This window comes from Crocodylus siamensis, chromosome 2, assembly GCF_052110815.1.
Source record: "Crocodylus siamensis isolate JL-2025a chromosome 2, ASM5211081v1, whole genome shotgun sequence".
NCBI lineage: Eukaryota > Metazoa > Chordata > Crocodylia > Crocodylidae > Crocodylus > Crocodylus siamensis.
Window position 1 is genome coordinate 155,962,690 of NC_143396.1, and position 19,959 is coordinate 155,982,648.

A 19,959-nucleotide genomic window follows, 5' to 3' on the forward strand; every position below is an offset into this window, starting at 1 on the left:
TTTTCTTATGTAGCACATGTTCACTGCAGAAACTATTACCAAGTCCGTCACCACTTAATGGTTATCTGTGCACTGTGAACACTGGTGTACCTTACATTGCATGTACGTTACAGAGTCAACCTGTTGCATGTCTCCACCCCAAGGTGCCTAACAATAACATGGTCATAATAGTAAAGTTTAAGCATTTATATAATTCATCTATGACATGAGAAATAGCTCCCACAAAGCAGACTACAGAGAGGAGAGCATGTTAAAGATACACAGTTGGACCTAACAGGGGGCACATATGTATTCTTCACTTATGTTACAGATAGCAACCCTGTTGGTGCATACGCGCTGTCCCCAAGTACTTGCAATCTAACCAGGCTAGGATTGGTTGGGGAGGCAAGGCAATTAAGTATTATTAGCCCTATGTTACATATGGGAACTGAGGCACAGAAAGAGCTTAAGTTGTTTTTGTAAGGTGGCCTCAGAGCTAGGAAGAGATTAGTCTAATGCCTTAGCCTTAGACTGTCATTTTTTTCATATAGATGCTGTAAAAATGTAGGAATGGCATAGATTTCTTGTAACAAATTGAAAATCTGGTCCATCTAAGTTTTAGAGCTTGGGCTCATCTGATGAGAGCTTCAGCTTTTCATAACAAACTATTCTATCCAACTATAAAATAATACCTTGCCTACAGCTGCAAAAGGAGTGAGAGGGGCAGGATCCCATGTAGTGTGGCCACTGACCCTCAGAATACAGGTCATCCGCTTGGTGAGGGTTAGGGCCATTGGGCCCTTTGGCCAATCAGCAGCAAGCGGCAGGACCACCACAAAAAGGCCACCTTCCTCCCGCCCTCCCTCCAGGGCTGGTGTGGAACCCTGCTCCTCCTGCCTGTGCACCACCCTATCTCTAGACACAGCCAATAGAATTTCGAGGACAAATGGTTGACATGTATTTCCACCAATGAACTGAAAAACAGCTTTTTTCAATCTGTTCCTCATTCAGTAATGAACAGCGGACAAAGGGTTTAAACACAGGACGGTCCAGTATAAAACAGGACCGTGGCCACCTTAATCATATGGCCTGTTTTTCCAAAGGCTTTCTGGATATTACAGGTTTGCTGCGGTTTCCATACAAATAGATTCTCAGAACTGTTTAACATCCAGCGTGAACAGGGTGCCAGGGCACTGGACTAAGAGTCGTGAGACTTGGGTTTTAGGCCTGGCTATTACTGATTAAGCCTGTGACCTTGGCAAGCTCTTTTAGTTCTCTGTTTCTTTTCCCGACCTGCCTTTGGCTTGCCTTAGACCATAACATGTTTAGATGAGGATTGTTTTTTAATGTATAGTGCCCAGCATAATGGGGCCTTGTTCTCAAAAAGGGCATCATCTAATATAACATAGGTGATGGCTGTAGTCCAAGGCCATTATGTCTGCAAAATCAGAAAGTTCCTTCAAAATACAAAGTAACTTTTCCATGGTGTCTATCTGTGATGTGATTATAATGTATGGCTAAGAGTCTGCTATCTTAGACACTTTATGATGGTTAATTCTAATAATTTTCATAATTCAATGCTATTGCTTCAGATTCTCCAGAGGAATACTAGCAAACCATTCATTACCTACCTCTACTGCTATAGTAAGAATTAAGCAAGCAAACAAAATGTACAAGAACAACTGAAACTGTGTACTAATCTACTATAGCAACAGAAATAAAAAAGAAAGGCTTGCAGCATTAAATACCAGTCCTCCTCGTCCCAAGTGTGAATTTGGAAGATGTGCAAGTTACAGAGAATAATCTATGCAGTATCACTGTTCATACTGAACTCTACTTGGACAGATTAAAAAAAACATCAGCAATATTTTACAGAAGCCTATCAGAAAAAGAAAGCAAATCCAAGGTGCAACCTATACTGTTGTTGTTATTCAGCAAGAAAGAAGAAAATCCAGAATTATGTTCCCCACCCCCTGCAAAAAAAAATTCTGAAAAGAATGGAGCCAGTACCTATCAGTGAACAGCTGGCATTTAGTAAGTGTCTTACAAGCTTAAATGCCTAATTGAGAGAGGTAAAGGACTACTCCACATCTTCAAGTGTCACAAAGCCTTTTAGAGATGAATCTTCATTAATTACTTTAGTGCTCTTGGCTAGCAGTTTGCAGAGCAGCAGGAGTCATAGGCATTGTTAATGAGGAAGAAATGGACCTCACATCACATAATGCATAATGTTTACTGGCCCACTACTGTCAGCTGCAGTGTCCACTTCAGCAATTTTCAGTGCCATACAGTAATTCCTGCTATTGTCAGCAAGCTGCTGCCCTAATATCTTGATTAGAATTTGTTTGGAAAGTAAGAAGTTTGTAGTAGTGCTGAAGTGATGATGTTGCCATGATGATCCAGGAGATATGCAAGAGGCAAGAATTTTTGTGGGTGATAGCTTTTATTGAACAACCATGTGGTTGGTATACACATAGGCAAGCTTTCAGTTATCACAGAGCCCTTATTCAGGCCTCACAAAGTTTGCGAATGTTTCAGATGGGGAATCTAGCCACAAAACAAGTTTTTTATGATGTTATATTAAGCCTGACTTACACAAATAATATACAAGTTACAAATAGTTGGGCATATAAGTTTGTGAGTAGGTGCATTGAGGTGGGGGCTATGCAACTTCAGCTATTTCTATCTGCTGTGGACCTCACTGTTAGCACCTTTGCTTTTGTGGCCTACATCCTTGAACACAGAAAATAGGGCTAGACTTATTCCTAGTGGAAGGCATGATTTCTGCTAAATGGGTGCGAACCAGAATCATGTAGCTTGTCTCCAAAGCTTGCATAGAGTTTTCCACTTCTTTCTTGCGTGCAATTCAATGTGTTACATTTGATCTATGGAAGTCCTCCACAGTTTAGGACCTGGCTTTCTGAGCATCTGTTTTTCCATATATGTGCTGCCATGGCAATAGAATGCAGCTGGCATGTTATGAATGGCTATTAAGTAAGGTGTTTTGGGGTTCAATGGCAATGGCCAACTCATTTTAACATGCATAGTAGGGCTGTGTGAAGCTTCAGTAACTGATTCAATCTGGAGGAGATTCGGCTTGATTCAGCAACAGAATCTCCCAATCTGAATTGAATCGGGAGACCAACTAAAAGGTCTGAATTGAATTGGAAGCCTTCAAATTGATTCAGAAAAGACTGTTGAGGTGAGCAGAGTGGGAAGGGAAGGGGCGTAGCCCACCACTTGCTCAGCCAGGGTGGGCTGGGGGGCAGGATGTGGGTGCAGCAGCGATGGGAGCAGGGGCTATGCCCTGCTGTCACTTGCCCCCTTCTGCCCAGAGTGAACACTGCCTGCATTGTGCCCCTCTTCCCACCCCGGCTGGACAAGCGGCAGCAGGGCATAGCTCCTGCTCTGAGCACTGCTGAGCCCACATCCTGCCCCCTCCCACCGCCCTACCCAAGTCCTGGCTGGACAGCTTGTCCCAGCCCCAATCCCTCTCTCCCCCACACTTTTTCCCTCCCCTCTCCACCCACCACAACAGATGTACCAGCTGGAGGCAGCTGTGTCCAGCGTGGTAAGGACTGATGCCTGTTTAGTCTATGGCCCAATCTCTGAAGTGGTGCCGAATCTTCAGATCGACTTCAGCCAGATTGAGTCCTGATCAAATCACTGTCCCTCTGAATCAAATCTGAATCCAAAGCGAATACTTGCTGCTTTGCACAAGCCTAATGCATAACACTTTTCCTCCAGCTGTTACTTAGTAAACACCATTATCTGGACGCTTCTATGCCCTTATGGTTCCGTATTATATTTGTTGGGTAAGATGGAAAAATCACTAAAGCAACCATACTTGTTTTTAGGAATCTTATCCTATGTGGTAGTAATAATGTGCAGAACTAATAGTACGTGTAGGATGAAATATTTTCAGCATTATATAATCTGCAGCATATTCAATATAGGATCTGGCCAGAATAATTATATATTACCCTGATGCAAAGGGTCAGTACATGATAGCAGCAAAAATGCAGCAAGAGTGCCAAAAGAACTTCATGTGCCTTTAGGATTACAGTCTGTTCAGGTGCTCTTTTAGCCGCTGATGTAAACTACAGCTTTCTAGAGCTGCTGTAAGTTATAGCAACTTTTCCTCAACAGTCCTTGGTTTGCCTCACTGCCCATAAGAGCTGGAGTGCAGACTGTATGCCATGTGCTCACAGTCTAATTCCTCCTCTTAATAATTCCCCCAAATAAAAGAAGAAAATATTCACCACTTCCACCTTAGCAGGAAAGATAGTAGGTGGACCTTCTACTGTACCCAATATTTTTTCTTTCTGTCAAACAGCTGGAGGAAGAGTGCTATACATGTTAAAATGAGTTGGCTATTGCCTTTGAACCTAAAAACATCTCCCCCCCATTCCCAATTCTCCCTTCACATCTCAACTCCTTGTCTGATCCTCTTCTTCCTGTCCCAGATCTCCTTTCTGGTCTTTACTATCAGTCTTCTTGAGTGGGAGTACTCTACTCCCAGTCTTTTTGGGGCATGCCCAATTAGGATGGAATCCTTTCAATTTTAGCTGCAAAGCTCTAGTAAACGTACTGAACATGCATGAAGTGTTGTTTCAAGGTCTTATAATTTGCCCAATTTTAGTAAATTTCCACAGAGATGATACAACTTCTTCTACTATGTTTCTACCAAACTTCAACTGTGTCTAGACAGAAAATGTACCAAGTCTGGGAGCAGCACTTTCAAACACATCATTGTGTTCCCTGTGTACTAGCTGCCCAACTGGAAGCCATGTAGCCAAATTTGTGCTGTGCAAGGGATAGACTAATTAGCACATGACCTTTAGGTCCCCATTCCAAAACATGGGGACACTAGTGCTTTCTAAAGAAAAGATATCCCCCAACAGCAAAAGGCTGTATTTTACCCAAGCTTTTTTCATAGAAACTAAGGAACCATTTGAGGTAGGCAGTAGCCAATATGTAAAATATCAGTCCAAACATGTAAAGTCTGGTAGAGTTGATGGCTCTGAAGTGGCAAATTTTGGGCAATCTTAATAATAGGCCCACCTATAACGTGCAGTTCTGCTCAGGTCACTTCAGATGTAGAGAAGACAGCGAAGTCCATTTCAGAACTCATAAACTATTTAACATGATACTACCTAATTCCTAAAGACTATAGTAACCTACCTTATCCAGCAACTGCAAAACATCTTCTAAGCCATCACCATTAGTAAAGCTAAACAGAGTTGAAAAAATCTTTTCCATACATAGTTTCACCTGGATTCTGTCAAAACTTGAAAGAACTAGAGATTAAAAAATATTTCTCTTTCTGTCTGTCCTTCCTTCTAGTCGAGCAGCTAATATGTAAACATGTTCTGGATAAGGATCAGCACTGGCACATAAATGCAACTGTGCTTATCTGAGCAATGCAGTCTCTGTTTTCAGTTATTTTCTAAATTATGAGGCATCATCCTCTGTTTGATGGTATAGTTCTATGCTTCAAGAAAGAAAAAGACAAGGGGGCAGCAGCTCATTGCTAACCATGTACTGTAATTGTTCTATCTATTTCTGGGTCACCACACCCTCTAGGGCTATAAATCAAAAAGGCAGATGTTCTGTATAAAGTATCTGGAAAGATTATCTGATTCACCATTGAAAGGTGAGGTGTACAAAATATGCTTAAACTAAATCTTTGTTGGAAGTTATGACAGAGGGCCGTCCCAAGGTTGGTCACAATGTCAGCCCACCTACCTGACTCACCTGCCATGCCTTTGTTAATATAAAATAGTTGTTTCTAGGCAGGAAGCTGCCCACTTAATGCCCCAATGCCAGGGCCATAATACATGGCTCCGAACCACTCCTACACTGTGTCCCATACCTCACAGATGACATCCAAAATCCACTATTACCCCCTCACCCCCTTAAGTGGGCTGCTCTCAGCTTCTGACCCAAACTTGGCCTTAGGCGTCCTCGGACATACCTTGGTCACAACTGTCACTATTACTCCCCCAGCTTCTTACCTGGGCCGCACTGTCTACCCCCTCTCTGGGGTCTCAACTCCAGCCAGCCTATTCACAGTCCTTCAGGCCCCCACGGATCCTACTCTATGCAACTTCTGGCTCTCACTCTACCCCCTTACTAGGGCTTCTGGGCCTGATGCCCCTTGAACCTCAGGTATCTGTCAACATGCCTGGACCCCTAACTCAGCCTACAGCCCACTCAGGCCTCAGGTGTCTGTCAACATGCCTGGACCCTGCCTCAGGCCCCACTCAATGGACCTGGGCCTTGTACTTTTCTGTTGGGGTGTGCTCCCCTGGCCTTTTCCCTCCATGGGTTACCCACAGGGCAGTGGGGGCTGAGGCTTTCTGGCACCCCATACTTGCCTTTCTCTAGGGAGGCATGGGTGTGGCATTTCCTGGGGACACCCCTCTGTAGGCAGCCCCACCATACCAGCCAACCCCAACAGGGGTGAAAACTGGCAGATGGTGAAAGACACCAATAACCTATCTTGTTCCATTTTATTCTCAAAAACCCACTACTAAAGTAGCCTCAATATCCTGTAGTTTCCTTTTTTCTTTTTTTTTGGAAGGCAGCCACATGAAACTGTCTTTACAAGTAAAACAAGTGCATAAATAACTCAGACAGAATACTGTAATCTAAATCAAAGTAACATTAAGAGCCTTAAACATTATTCATTGGTCTGACTGTACTTTTTGGTTAGGCCTATAATTACATGAGCCAAAGGTTTGCCAGTTTTATCATGTTCTAATTCTTTCAAACTATCTTTTCATGCTTCCTAACCACTAAGCAGCTGTGAGATAAGACTGCTGATCTGAGTTTCTGGATAATTATTTGTGTATATAAAGGGTCAAACCCTCCTTGTCTTACGCATATTAGTTGTCCTGTTAGTTCTGGAGAGAGAACTTCTCTGAGTTAAGTAAGAAGCACTTAACAGTCCAGACAGAGCAATGAAAATATCCATGGCTGTATTAGGAAGTTGATTCAGCTTAATTCAGCCTTCAGTAGGAAATCTCTTCATAGTAACATTGTATTTGGTGGATTTAGATTCTTATGGCCTTAACATCCGAAGTCCATGGTGAGTCCTTTACGAATCACCTCTTGCAGTGTAATAACAAAACATAATAATTTCTGCTATTGCTTATATGAGGGGTCAATGTCATCAGCCTTTAAGAATGGGGGGCCACATCTTGCACTGGAGCAGTCACCACAGGTTTTCACTTCCCTCTGCAGCACCCCGCTCCACAACTCTCCCCACTCCAACCCCTTCCACTGACTGCTGCTAAATTCCATTGCCAAGGGAATAGATTGGCACAGCCAATCTCAATCTCAGCCACAGATTTAATGGCATGAGGCAGCAGTGCGGCATGGGGAACCCCTTGGGGTAGAGCAGGAACACAGGATGCTGCAGACGACACTGGCAGCACATGGCAGAGAAATGTATGGCTCAGGGTGGAGAAGGGGCTCCTGCTATCACATGCCACTGATCTTCAGAACTGTTGGCCAGATCCAATTTCTTCACAGGCTATGCTCCGCCAATCTCTTCTGTTGCTCTTTAGCCCTCTCTGATGCCTTTCTCACATCCCAAACAGCTGAAAGAGCAGGTTCAATTTTTCCATTAAAATGTCTTTTCAAAGGTTTTCTTTTTTTGCAGAAATAGAATTTCTACTTTCTGTTTGGAAAATCAAAATCAATATATTGCTTTATGGTAGGTTGTTCCAACAGAAAGACTATAATGGAACTTGGACTGGGCCCTTTAAAAGTGAAAAGCCACACTTGCTCTGAGGTTGATTATTACAGATTTTTTTTTTGTAACTTAATACATATTTCATTGTAAAACATCCACTGGGAACAATTATGCACTGTGTTACTCCAGTTTTTTTATGTATGTAACCCAGTGACAATAGTAAAGACACATTGGAGTAAAGAGAAACAATATAATGATAAAAGCTAGTAATTCACATATTTAATCTAATCACAGTGAAGAGCTGTGAAGGGCTGATAATATCCAACTGATGAATCTCTCTTAATTAATGCATTTTTACAGGACTCCAACCAAACAAGAAGGCACTGACAGGAGACCTGAGAGGTGCTACTAACTGTTGCTGTCTCAGGGCAAATATGCCATTTTTCCAATCTAACCAAAGTGGCCTGTTCAGTATTTAATTCACAAGTTGTTTCCACTTTTTCATTACCAGTTTACCATATATATTTTTTTAATGTTTTATCAGAAACTCAAAGGGTAGAACATTTTTCATCTCCTAGTATTTACACTACTGTTGATTCTACGGAAAAGAGTAGAAGTGGTTCTCAAAACCACAGTTAAGCAACTTAGGGTATTTATAGGGGTATGTACAACTCAAGCTGTCCAATTTCTATGTGAACAGGGACCACACAACCCAAGGGTCTTACTAAAAAGGAACTGAGAGCCCCTGGGGCTGCAGGCTGCACTCCTTCTCGCTGTAGCATGTGCTTCCTGATGCCAGCCCCCAATACATCCTATGCCTGCACCCTCCCAGCTGTACTGCATGCCCCCTGCTGCTCCCCTGCAGTTCCATTGTTTTAAATGCCCTAGGTGCAAGTGTTCATAGGGCTTTAAATGGTTAAAAATGGCCAATGCAGTAGAAATCTCCCCCACATTGGACTAGGTTGAAGTCTAAATGAATTGGGGTTCACATGTTTGAATGAGCACTTGTACACTTCCCCAGATACGTTTACAGAATTCATGGATGTGATCATTCAAGATGACTGAGATCTGAAACTTATGCATATAGTAAGCTGAAATCCATGTTAGCTGTTACATTTCTGTCAGCCAATGAGCCTGAAGTTCTTTCTTACTCTGGTCTTGGATACTCTAGATTAACTTAGAACCATCTTTCACTGGAAGCATGTGCCCCTAGGTAGTAGCATCTGCTTGTCTTGAGCTGATCTTGAACCATGTTGACAGCTGCCACAGACAGCAGTCTGGATTGATTATGAACTGTTGTACAATTCCACTTATTCCTTCATGAAAGTTTGTTGTTAAGAAAAATAATAGTCTAAATGAAACCATTGCCTTTAAGGAGATTGCATTTTAATGGTACAATTTAATCCAATACGCATTAAGAAATCCAAACAGGTGATCTGTCAGTCTTCCATAGACAAAAGAGGTAAACCAGGTCAATCAAAGCAACATGTTATATTTTTACCTTGGTATCAGCTTTCAGCTATGTTTACTTCCTAATGTTTAAACATCAAAAACCTCACTCTAAATTACACCCAGTGTATTTATTATCCCATGTGGATATTATGTAAGATTAATGGCTTCTAACCTTATAGTCATTTTATGCCCTAATTCGAGCTGTCCAATTTCTATGTGGACAGGGACTGCACAACACATGGGTCATACTAGCAGGGACTGAGAGCCCCTGGGGCTGCATGCTGCATGTCCCTCCCTCCCCCCACTGCAGCATGTACCAGTCCCCCTGGTGCTACCCTTTGCCTACATCCTCCCCTCCTGTACTGCATGGCCCCTGCTGCACTGTACAGAACACAACACTGCACTATGCACCCTGCCTCACCCTCACCTTCTAGACTGCAAGCTCACCCCACTGTACCACGCTGCTCAGGCACTGGACTACACTGCTGAGGCTCAGGTATCACACCTCAGGGTCCCCCAGCCCTGTGGGCTGCAGCATATACTGCGCTGCCCTACCCCTTGGGAAGGGGCAAGAAAGGGAAGCCAGATGGTAGGAGAGAGGAGCCTAGAGGGGATCTCAGTTGCTGCTGCAGCCAGTGATGCAGGGGATCAGTGGCTGGGTGCAAGCCTAGGGGCTGCAACTTAATGCCTTGTGGACTGCAGTGAAAAATATTATTTGATTATTCTTACAGCATTAGTTTGGTTTTCTGAATTGTTAATGATCCTAAAATTTACAACTGCCACAAGAGTGATTATATGTGGCAGTAGTAAGCAGGGGCAGCACTAGGGGGCTATAGCCACCCCATAATTTGCATTAACCCCCCCATAGCCAAACCCTACCAGCACCAACCCATCCAAGGCCTCCACTATCCTCAGGCCACTGCGGCTCACCCCACATAGATGTAAGTAAACTATATCAAAGTAGGAGCAGATCATAAAGCAATATCAAAATTCAGCCTGGCCCAGCAGCCATTGACAAATAAGCAGATTGTATTCGGCTGTCACCGATATGAACGTTCGTATAGGGCAGGGGTTAGCAACCCCTGCCCTATGTGCTGAACATGGCACGCAAGGCCATCTTGCTCGGCACACCACTGCCAGCCCGGGCTCTAAGCAGCTGCTGCCAGCCACAGAGCCCAGGCTGTTCCTAGCAGGTGGCTGGGAGGCTGCAAGCCCTGCTGCAAGCATACCAGGCTCCTTGGGCCGGCTGCAGCAGGGAGGCTGCAAACAACTGCTCCAGCCTCCGGCATGTTGGCACTCTGGCACCATCCAAGGTAGACATTGTTTTTTGTGACACTCCAGCCAAAAAACATTGCCTAACCCTGATGTAGGGCAAAGGCTTTCCATGAACTATGTCAGCAAGATTCATAGATTCATAGATTCATAGATGCTAGGGTCGGAAGGGACCTCAACAGATCATCGAGTCCGACCCCCTGCATAACTTATAGGCAGCCACCAGGTCGCCTCTCAACCTTCTCTTGCGGAGGCTGAAAAGGTCCAGTTTCTCTAGTCTCTCCTTGTAGGGCTTGGCCTGCAGGCCCTTAACCATACGAGTGGCCCTTCTCTGGACCCTCTCCAGATTATCCGCATCCTTCGTGAAGTGCGGCGCCCAGAATTGCACGCAGTACTCCAGCTGCGGTCTGACCAGCGCCCGATAGAGGGGAAGTATCACCTCCTTGGACCTATTTGTCATGCATCTGCTGATGCACGATAAAGTGCCATTGGCTTTTCTGATGGTTTCGTCACACTGCCGACTCATGTTCATCTTGGAGTCCACTAGGACTCCAAGATCCCTTTCCACTTCCGTGCCACCCAGCAGGTCATTTCCTAGGCTGTAAGTGTGCTGGACATTTTTCCTCCCTAGATGCAGCACTTTGCATTTCTCCTTGTTGAACTGCATTCTGTTGTTTTCTGCCCACTTGTCTAATCTGTCCAGGTCTGCTTGCAGCTGCTCCCTGCCCTCCGGCATGTCCACTTCGCCCCATAGCTTAGTGTCATCTGCAAACTTGGACAGAGTACATTTCACTCCCTCATCCAAGTCGCTGATGAAGACATTAAAGAGTATCGGTCCAAGGACCGAGCCCTGCGGGACCCCACTGCCCACACCCTTCCAGGTCGAAACCGACCCATCCACCACAACTCTCCGGGTGTGACCCTCCAGCCAATTCTCCACCCACCGGACTGTGCAGTCATCCAAGTCACAGCCCCTTAACTTGTTCACCAGTATGGGGTGGGATACCGTATCAAAGGCCTTCCTGAAGTCCAAGTATACGACATCCACCCCTCCTCCTGCGTCGAGGCGTTTTGTAACCTGGTCATAAAAAGAGACTAGATTGGTCAGGCACGATCTGCCTGCCACGAACCCATGCTGGTTTCCCCTCAGCATAACTTGCCCTGCCGGGCTCTCACAAATGTGAGCCTTGATAATGTGAGCATAGCTGAGCTTGCCCTGCTTTTGCCCACAGAGGTGTGGTGCCTTAAGTGGGTATTGTTAAAAAAATGAATAAGTACATTTGGCCAGATGAGTAAGTACGTTTGGTGCAGCCCCTCCCCCCCAGTATTCTGTCTAGTCCACTTCAGCCCCCCACTGGGAAGAGGCTGGTGCTGCCCCAGTAGTAAGTCTTTCTATTTTATCTAATAGCTAGCAAATTGCCTGTGAAGAATGATGGGGGAGGAGAGGAGGGATGGAGTGCCACCATCCACCACCCTATGCCGCCACCACCTCTCAAGAGCGGGGAACGGGGGTGGGTGGGGAGAAGAAGCTTGCCCCGCCATCCCCTCCATCCCACTCCATCCCCCTCCACCAGCACCCCCACCACTGCCACATCCAGCACCACTGGCCACAACCCCTCCCCCAGCAACCCTGCTCCTCAGAGGCAGCAGAGCACCACAATGACAGCAGGGATGGAGCGGGGGGCAAAGCCAACGGCACTCTCTGCTCTGTCCCCTCTGTCCCCACCATCATGGCAGCACTCTGCCACCTCTAAGGAGCAGGGCTGGGGCAGGGAAGAGGGGAAGGCCAGCAGTGCTGGAGGTGGCAGCAGCATGGGGTGCTAGTGAAGGGGGACAGAGGGGACAGGGGGCAAGCTTCCCTTCATCCCTGCTCCTGGGAGGTGGTGGTGGTGCAGGGTGGTGGGTGGCAGTGCTCCATCCCCACCCGCCCCACCCCCTGCCTCAGCTGCTGGACTCATCCCACCCCCATCCCTGCTCCTCAGAGGTGGTGGGTGCCATGATGACAGGGATGGAGCAGCAGGAGGGCACCACTGGCTTTGCCCCCTACTCTGTCCCCTTCATCCCATCCTTATGGCAGTGCTCTACCTCCTCCAAGGAGCAGGGCTGGGGGGGGGAAGGGGGAGGTTAGTTTCACTAACCAATCAGAGTGCTTCAAGAGCATTATAGACAATCAGACAGACTAAGCCCTTTATTATATAAAAAAGTATTGTCCCTTTAATTAGAATATCCAAACTCTGAATCTTGTGAAGTACAGCCATCACTAATCACAACACAAAAGCTAAATAACACTGACATTTCACACTGAACATGGACACTTCAGAGAAAGAACTCTTGTTTCAGGACAATATGTGACAGATGATGCAAAGATTCAGTTATTCAATTCATAACTTTTTACCCCTTTGGCTATGAAATTGTCTCCATCACTTACGTGTGGTTCCATTAGTAGCATTTGGTTCTGTTCTTTGTGGAATTGTAGTTGACCCAGGTGTGTTGTCTGCTGTATTAGCTCCCACTGGTGATGCAGACAACCCAGGAGAGCTGGCTCTTGTATTGTCTTCGACTGGTGCTGGAGGTGATACAAGAGTGTCACTTGTGCCACTGGCTCCTACTGGAGATGGAGGTGACACAAGAGTGTCATCTGTGCCATTAGTTCCTGCTGGAATTGAAGGTGACACAAGAGTGTCATTTGTGCCATTAGTTCCTGCTGGAATTGGAGGTGACACAAGAATGTCATCTGTGCCATTAGTTCCTGCTGGAATTGGAGGTGACACAAGAGTGTCATCTGTGCCATTAGTTCCTGCTGGAATTGGAGGTGACACAAGAGTGTCATCTGTGCCATTAGTTCCTGCTGGAATTGGAGGTGACACAAGAGTGTTATTTGTGCCCTTAGTTCCTGCTGGAGTTGAGAGCGACTTCTCTGGGATCTTTGTTAGATTAGCTTCTGCCGTGTTTAGAGCTAAAGCCGACCCAGCAGTGGAAATGCTTTCATTACTCTTTGCATGCTCTGCAGTGGTAGCTGGAAGTGGAAAGAGAACAGTCACATGAGAACATACCTGGTAGAAAATTATGCCAGAATCTAATCCGTGCAGCAATGTATACACACAACATGCTCTCAGCCCAAACCTGTGCTAAGATCAGATAGAGTAGCTGGAGCTCCTCACCTTTTTGAAATCCCTTGCCTGCCAAATAGGCTCTCATGGAGTAAGTAACAGAAGCCTTGGGCCTTCACTGAAGAGCAAGTCTTAAGAGAATGGGAAGATAGCTTAGAGTCATCCTTCTCTGCCAACCCAGCGCAAGAATAACTTAGAGTGCAACTTGGTCAGAAAAGAGGAGCTGGCTTGCTATATTCAATTATCACTATTGATGATGATGATCCTATTTTACAGGTATTCGTCTGACAGTCACATTATTTGGTATTATACAAGTTTTGCAGATGACAGTTAAAAATAGAGTCAACATCCATTCTCTGCTTTTGAGCAGATTTAGCCTATTGTTTAGAAACTACAATATAGCTGAAAACTTTATATACGTAAAATGTATCTCTTCTTGCCTTTATTTTGGATCTCCTATGGTTGATACTGCTGTAATAGTAGAACTTGCAATCTAGTTCACATGTAAATTTTCTGTTACACACTGTGCAAGGCTGAGGAGCTGAAGGTCATTGACTAGCAATGCAATAGAATTTAAGTTGTCACAATAGAGTAGATTATACACACACACACACACACACACACACACACACATATAGTTCTCTGACCAAATAGTGGGTGAAATATTCCCTTGCCAATTTAAGCAAAAGTAAGAAAGAATTGGCAAGAAACAGATTTAAACATGTCCAGAGAGGGATTAGCCTCAGTTCACCTAAAATAATTGCAAAAATATTTTAGTAAGAGTAAAGTTACATGTTACACTTGAACCATATAAAGGGCACTTAAATGCAAGCATGCTAAAGCTCATTAACTCATCCTAAGCACCTTCTGACCATCTCAAAGTTACGCCACTTCAGGCGAGGGTTAACTCTGGGCTATGTTACCTAGCTTGTGTTACACTTAGTCTGCTCCACACAGATAAAATGAGCATTTTTCAGTCCTTCAGCATCTCAGGATACACTGTTCCCAGGCTCCCTCACCCCCCATCCTCCCACCCCTCTCTCAAAGCAGGAATAGAGTTCAGGTGTCCTGGCTCCTAGTCATGCCCCTGCTTGCCAGCCCTTTAGTAGCAAGTCAGAGCTGTGCAGGCCAGAAACAGTATTAATCATTGATGTGCAACTCTACGCAGCGCATTCTAACTTTAACATTGCTTAACATACCACAGGTTTACTATGGTCTAAGTGTAATGTGTAAATTTACCTTTAAAGTACAACAATTTGTACAAATAGGGAGTGCCTGAACCTTGAGGAATGCTTCAGATTCTCAATTTCAACTATTCTTATCACAGTAACTCATTCTCCGAAATACTGTCTAAACACCAATAGTCCTGAACATGCCCCACCCATCCATTTTTGCATGCATGCTACAAACCTAGAAGTACACATTGACTGCTCTAAAGCATGCCAGAGACTGGGGTTTTAAGAGTACACTACAGGAGGATACTCCAGAGTGTCTTCACTCATGTATTTCTGTATTGACAATGTGTTGGGTAGGTGGGTCATGTTTAGGAATGTCCTAACTGGAGCATGCTGCTGCTGTGGTGTAGGCATGTTGTTCTGGGCTGATTCTCAGTTATTTTTTATTTAATTTTGTAGGGGTAATAACTTATGAACCCAGTTGATATTATTGATTCAACATATATAATCAATCACAAACTAAAAACTAGATTTTGACTGCAGGGCTCCTCTGGAATGTCAGAGCCAGGATTATTAAACATGGCAAGTCTACTTGTTCTGGCTGTTCTGTGTTCTGGGACTTTATTGTCTCAATCTGCTGCTACTATCACTGGTCTAAGAACCTCTTGGGCAAAATTGCTCTTAGTACCACTCCTTTCCTTTGGAAAGTATATTCCTTTCGTTTGGAATTTGAAGATGATGTCACTTAGTCCCACGCAGTATGTATCCTCTTGGGTTGCAATCTTACTTGGCCGTGGGACAATCTCTTATTTGTGACTATTGTTCCCATTAGAGACATAATGCCATTTTAATGAAGTAATGATTGTTTTCCTTTTGTCTTATCTGCCCTTTTGTGCTTATGCAAGGCCCCAGTGGCTCTGACATCAGCTTCTGATAGTACAAGCATTCTTAGTTTTAGTTTTATGTTGTAAAACATGTGATAAACCATGATTTGCTGTTGCTATTCTGTAATCTAATAATGTAATTGTGGATGAGAATCTGACTCTGCAACCTTTTCATAGTGAATTCATGCTATCTGTGCAGTTAACAGCTGAATAAATCCCAAACACTGATGCTACTGTTCAGTAGCACGAGTTATTGCGTGTTGATTTAGTACTTGGTTATCCAAGTACTAAACTTAATGTGCAGTAACTATGGTGCATTAATGAACATCTAGACGCACCTGCTGGGAACGTCTATATGAAATGCCATAGTGCACAGTAGCCTATTCTACTGCACATTAGCGCATCACAGCAAAAACTGTGCTAATGCGCTAATGCACAGTAGAATTAGTCTACTGCACATTAAGCTTCACAAAAAAGTTCACCTATGCTACTGCACATTAGCATGGGCTAATGCACCTTTATGTAGTACTTCATATTAGAGGTACTAAACTTAATGTGCAGTAGCAAAGGCACATTGGTGCACATGTAGATGAGTCCAGTTTCTCTTAGCTAGCATAAACAAATGTAAACTAGACAATGCCTTCTCTGTTTAAGGGGTTAATATTTTCTGTGCTGCTGGCACAGGCTTTTTATGTTCATCTGCCAGTATTATTTATTTATGTTCAACTGAGGCCAATATAAAACATAGCTGGTTTTCTTAATAGATTTTTCAACCCTCTAAGGGCATTAATATACCTTTTGTAATATATTTTTGTAAGAGAGCAGGAGTCAGAAGTCATCATCAAAGTGGCCTTAAACAAAAACCCCTGAAACCGAACACAGAGGCTGCTCCAATCACCTGCAGTAATAACCTAAAATACTTTCTGCAGTCTCATCCTGAGCAATGGCTCTGGGAATCACAATCCACGTTGTTTTACAAGTTTCTTTCTCTTTTCTTAAGTCAAATTAAGATGGAAAAATCTAGGTTTGGACTTTGTTAACTTGAGTTTTAATGAACTTTCCTCTTTCTCAAACTTTGTATTAAAATTTAAATATCATTTTCATGGGACATCTTCACACAGTAACACTCAGATTTCTGGTATAGATAGCTAAATTAGACACACATTTCCTTACAAAAGAATCTTTGTATCACCTCTGTTGTGGCAGCTAAGTTGGTGAAAGCCTCAGTTTTACTATGATCTACCTGTACATTTTGCTATGTTAACGTCTCTCCTGAGTATATTATCTCCTTTACATGAAATGTATGTTTCTATTTGCTGAAGTTTAGCCCAGCAGCTCTTGTTCATTGCAAAGCTGATTGGAATATGCTATAGACTACCAGAGTACTGTGTCCAGCTTTGGGATGTGGAAAAGTTGGAAAAAGTTCAGTGAAGGGCAATTGAAAATGATTACAGTTCGGGGCTCATGACTTTTGAGGAGAAGCTGAGGGAATTGGGCTTATTTAGTCTGGACAAGAGAAGGTGGGGGGTGATTTAATAGCAGCCTTCAACTCCCTGAAGGGGGTTCCAAAGAGGACAGAGCTCAACTGTTCTCAGTGGTGGCAGATGACAGAACAAGGAGCAATGGTCTCAAGTTGCAGCAAGGGAAGTTTAGGTTAGATATTAGGAAAAACTCTCTCATTAGTAGGATAGTAAAACATTGGAACGAGTTATTCAGAGAGGCTGTGGAATCTCCATCCTTGGAGGTTTTTAAGACCCAGCTTGACAAAGCCTTGGTTGGGATGATCTAGTTGGGTATGGTCCTGCTCTAAGCGAAGGGTTGGACTAGATGACCTCCTGGTGTCCCTTCCAACCCTAGTGTTCTATGATTCTAATATCTAATCCATTTTTCCCCACATGAAAACCTTACTGCCCACTAAACAATCAAAATATGTTGCATTTTCCTGTGAAAAACCTCCTCTTACTAACAATCTGCCACAACAAGCAACACTCTGCCAAAACAATGTCTTCTTAAGGGGGCACTGAACACATACAACTGTGTTCTGTTTTTCTAAAGGCACCTGCCAGAACACAACAGCTACTGATCATGCTAAATGCTTTTCTACTATTCTCAACAATTTTTCCCCTTATAGGTAGTTAAGAATGCTTCATTTTTACATACTTAATTATTTTAGGTCAGTCTAAAATGACTTATGAACATACCTACTGATTCTGTGATTCTGTGAGCCATAAATTTACAGAGTCTGTAATTTAGTGAGGCTGGATGAGCTTGACACCCCTGATCTATTCCACCCAGAAAGCCTAAAAGTTAAGGCTGAACTTGCTGAATAGGCAAGTCTAGCCTATGCCTACAATGGAAGGATATGACAATTTCCATTAAGAAAAAAATGCCTTTTTAGATTTTGGTGTGAAAGTCACACCATGTGTCCAAAATCTTATCACTTTTGAATTCCTGTCACTTTTACAAAACAATCAGAATTTTTTAAACAAGGCTTTTTTGTATTTTTTTAATATTATTTTTACTGCACCAAGCTGAGTCTTGTATGCTGAATTTTCATCTGAGGCCAATATTTTTACTTTTCTAATATGTCTGGCTTATAATGGGGAAACTATGAAAATCGTAGTAGCTATTGGTCCCACTAATGGTCCACTATCATGGTAGCTATAATATAGAGTCACTAAAACAAGATTAATGAAAGCTTCTGATAAGAGAATGAAAGGAGAGCCAGGCTTGCGATAATCCTTCATGTGCAGAGACATTTGAACAAACACGCTCAGGATGCTGTGCAGAATAGTCAGGTGTGTGGGAGAAATGAAGGAGGAGGCTGCCAGACATCATGTTCTGGTATCAACCAACAGTTTGCCTTGTAACCCCACAGGTATCACATATTCCAAGAGTCCCATCAGTCCTGGCAGCCATCCAGCTGTATGTATTCAACTTGTATTCAGGAGCTGTGAGAACAGAATGTTGTAAGGACCACATGCTGTATACTATATATTCGACAGTAAGAGATCAGTGTGGGGAATAATTACTTTCATTTGGCTTTTTGGATTTAACTGTGTCAGTTTGGGTGACACTCCCCTTTATAAGACACTACTTATATCTAACTTAGGACCTGATCTAAATTTGCCACTTTCACTCAGTGAAGAATTCCCTGGATTTTAACAGGCTTTGGGTCAGTCCCTTAAGTGCATGTGGATGGCTTGAGAGGGCCTGTTGTGATAGGTCATCTATAAAGAGATTCATTTCACTATTAGTGATCCAAAAATAGCATGGTAATGGAGAGGTTTTCTTAAATTTCGTTTATAGTTCCCTTCTCATAGCAACACAGTTCAATGCCAGCAACACAACTCTTTCCTGATCTAGAGCATTATATGTCACTTAAATGATACCTAAACCTTATGTCTAATATGTAGCAGATTCTTCTACGTGTCTGTCTAATAGTTCAAGTTGTTCTGGTACCAAACCCTACAGAGGCCAAATCATTCGTATATAGCCAGTAGTTGTAAATGAAATAGCTGCCCCAAGAGCTGCATGCCTTCCAGAGATTTATGGTTTGATAAAACCCATAACTCAGGTCTATATGAGTCTTAATTTGATCTAGAAAGTAGGAGACAGTGTAAATCTGAAGTTCTCCACGTATTACAATGCCAGTGTTTGGTGATCGAACCCCTCACTTATTCCTCTTGGGCACTCAATGATTCAGCTCTGCCCTCTCCACTGACATATCACTGCAGTAATTCATCATGTTACTATTCAGCCAGCTGCAGAAATGGTTTCCACCTGCTTGACAAGCCAGGATTCACAGCAAAGCATCACACCACAAAAAAAGAAACTTCTGCTGTAAAACAGAGTCATTTAAAGTATCTGTTGCCAAGATTTGATTATGAATAAGTTTGTAAAGGTAAGTCTTACCATTGGTTGGCTGTGTGTTGGTACTTGCTGTATTTGCAGGAATACCTGCTGATAGGATAAATGATGGTGCGTTAATCACTGGTTTAAACACATATTTGTCAAAGCAATATTCAGCAGATAAGCAAGGGGGGACTTAGAGCCATTCTATGAAGCTGTTCCCTGAGCATCAGGTTTTGCCTATCATTTGAATCCAATAGGCCATTCATATTTTTCTACCAAATGAGATTTAATACATATCCTGTCCTAATCTCAGTGATCTGCTACCTAACATATATAATTCACATACATTTTGGCATATCCCCAGGGAAGGCTTAAGCTTCCTCACAGCAGACTCCTCCCTAACTAAGACTATAGCAAATAATTGTGAAAATTATTTTGGTGCAGTAAAGTTGTCTGGCTAGTTGACAGTAGAATTATTATTAAGTCACTACATTAAAATAATAAATACACAAGATCAGCTGCACACCCTA

General features: G+C 43.4%; 1 protein-coding gene across 3 annotated transcripts in view; it reads right to left on the minus strand.

Annotated features, from left to right (window-relative positions):
- The window catches only part of EMCN (endomucin), a 105,844-nt gene that overhangs the window by 34,792 nt on the left and 51,093 nt on the right, over window positions 1-19,959 (minus strand). Inside the window, exons 2-3 of one of the 3 annotated variants that reach the window (XM_090031870.1) lie at window positions 19,490-19,534; window positions 12,834-13,421 (exon numbers count right to left, since the gene is read on the minus strand). In XM_090031870.1, the coding sequence (XP_089887996.1) occupies window positions 12,834-13,421; window positions 19,490-19,534 (633 nt within the window). Of the gene's footprint in view, window positions 1-12,833; window positions 13,422-19,489; window positions 19,538-19,959 lie in introns of all 3 variants that reach the window. The other 2 variants (XM_090031869.1, XM_090031871.1) reach the window with 2 other exon arrangements.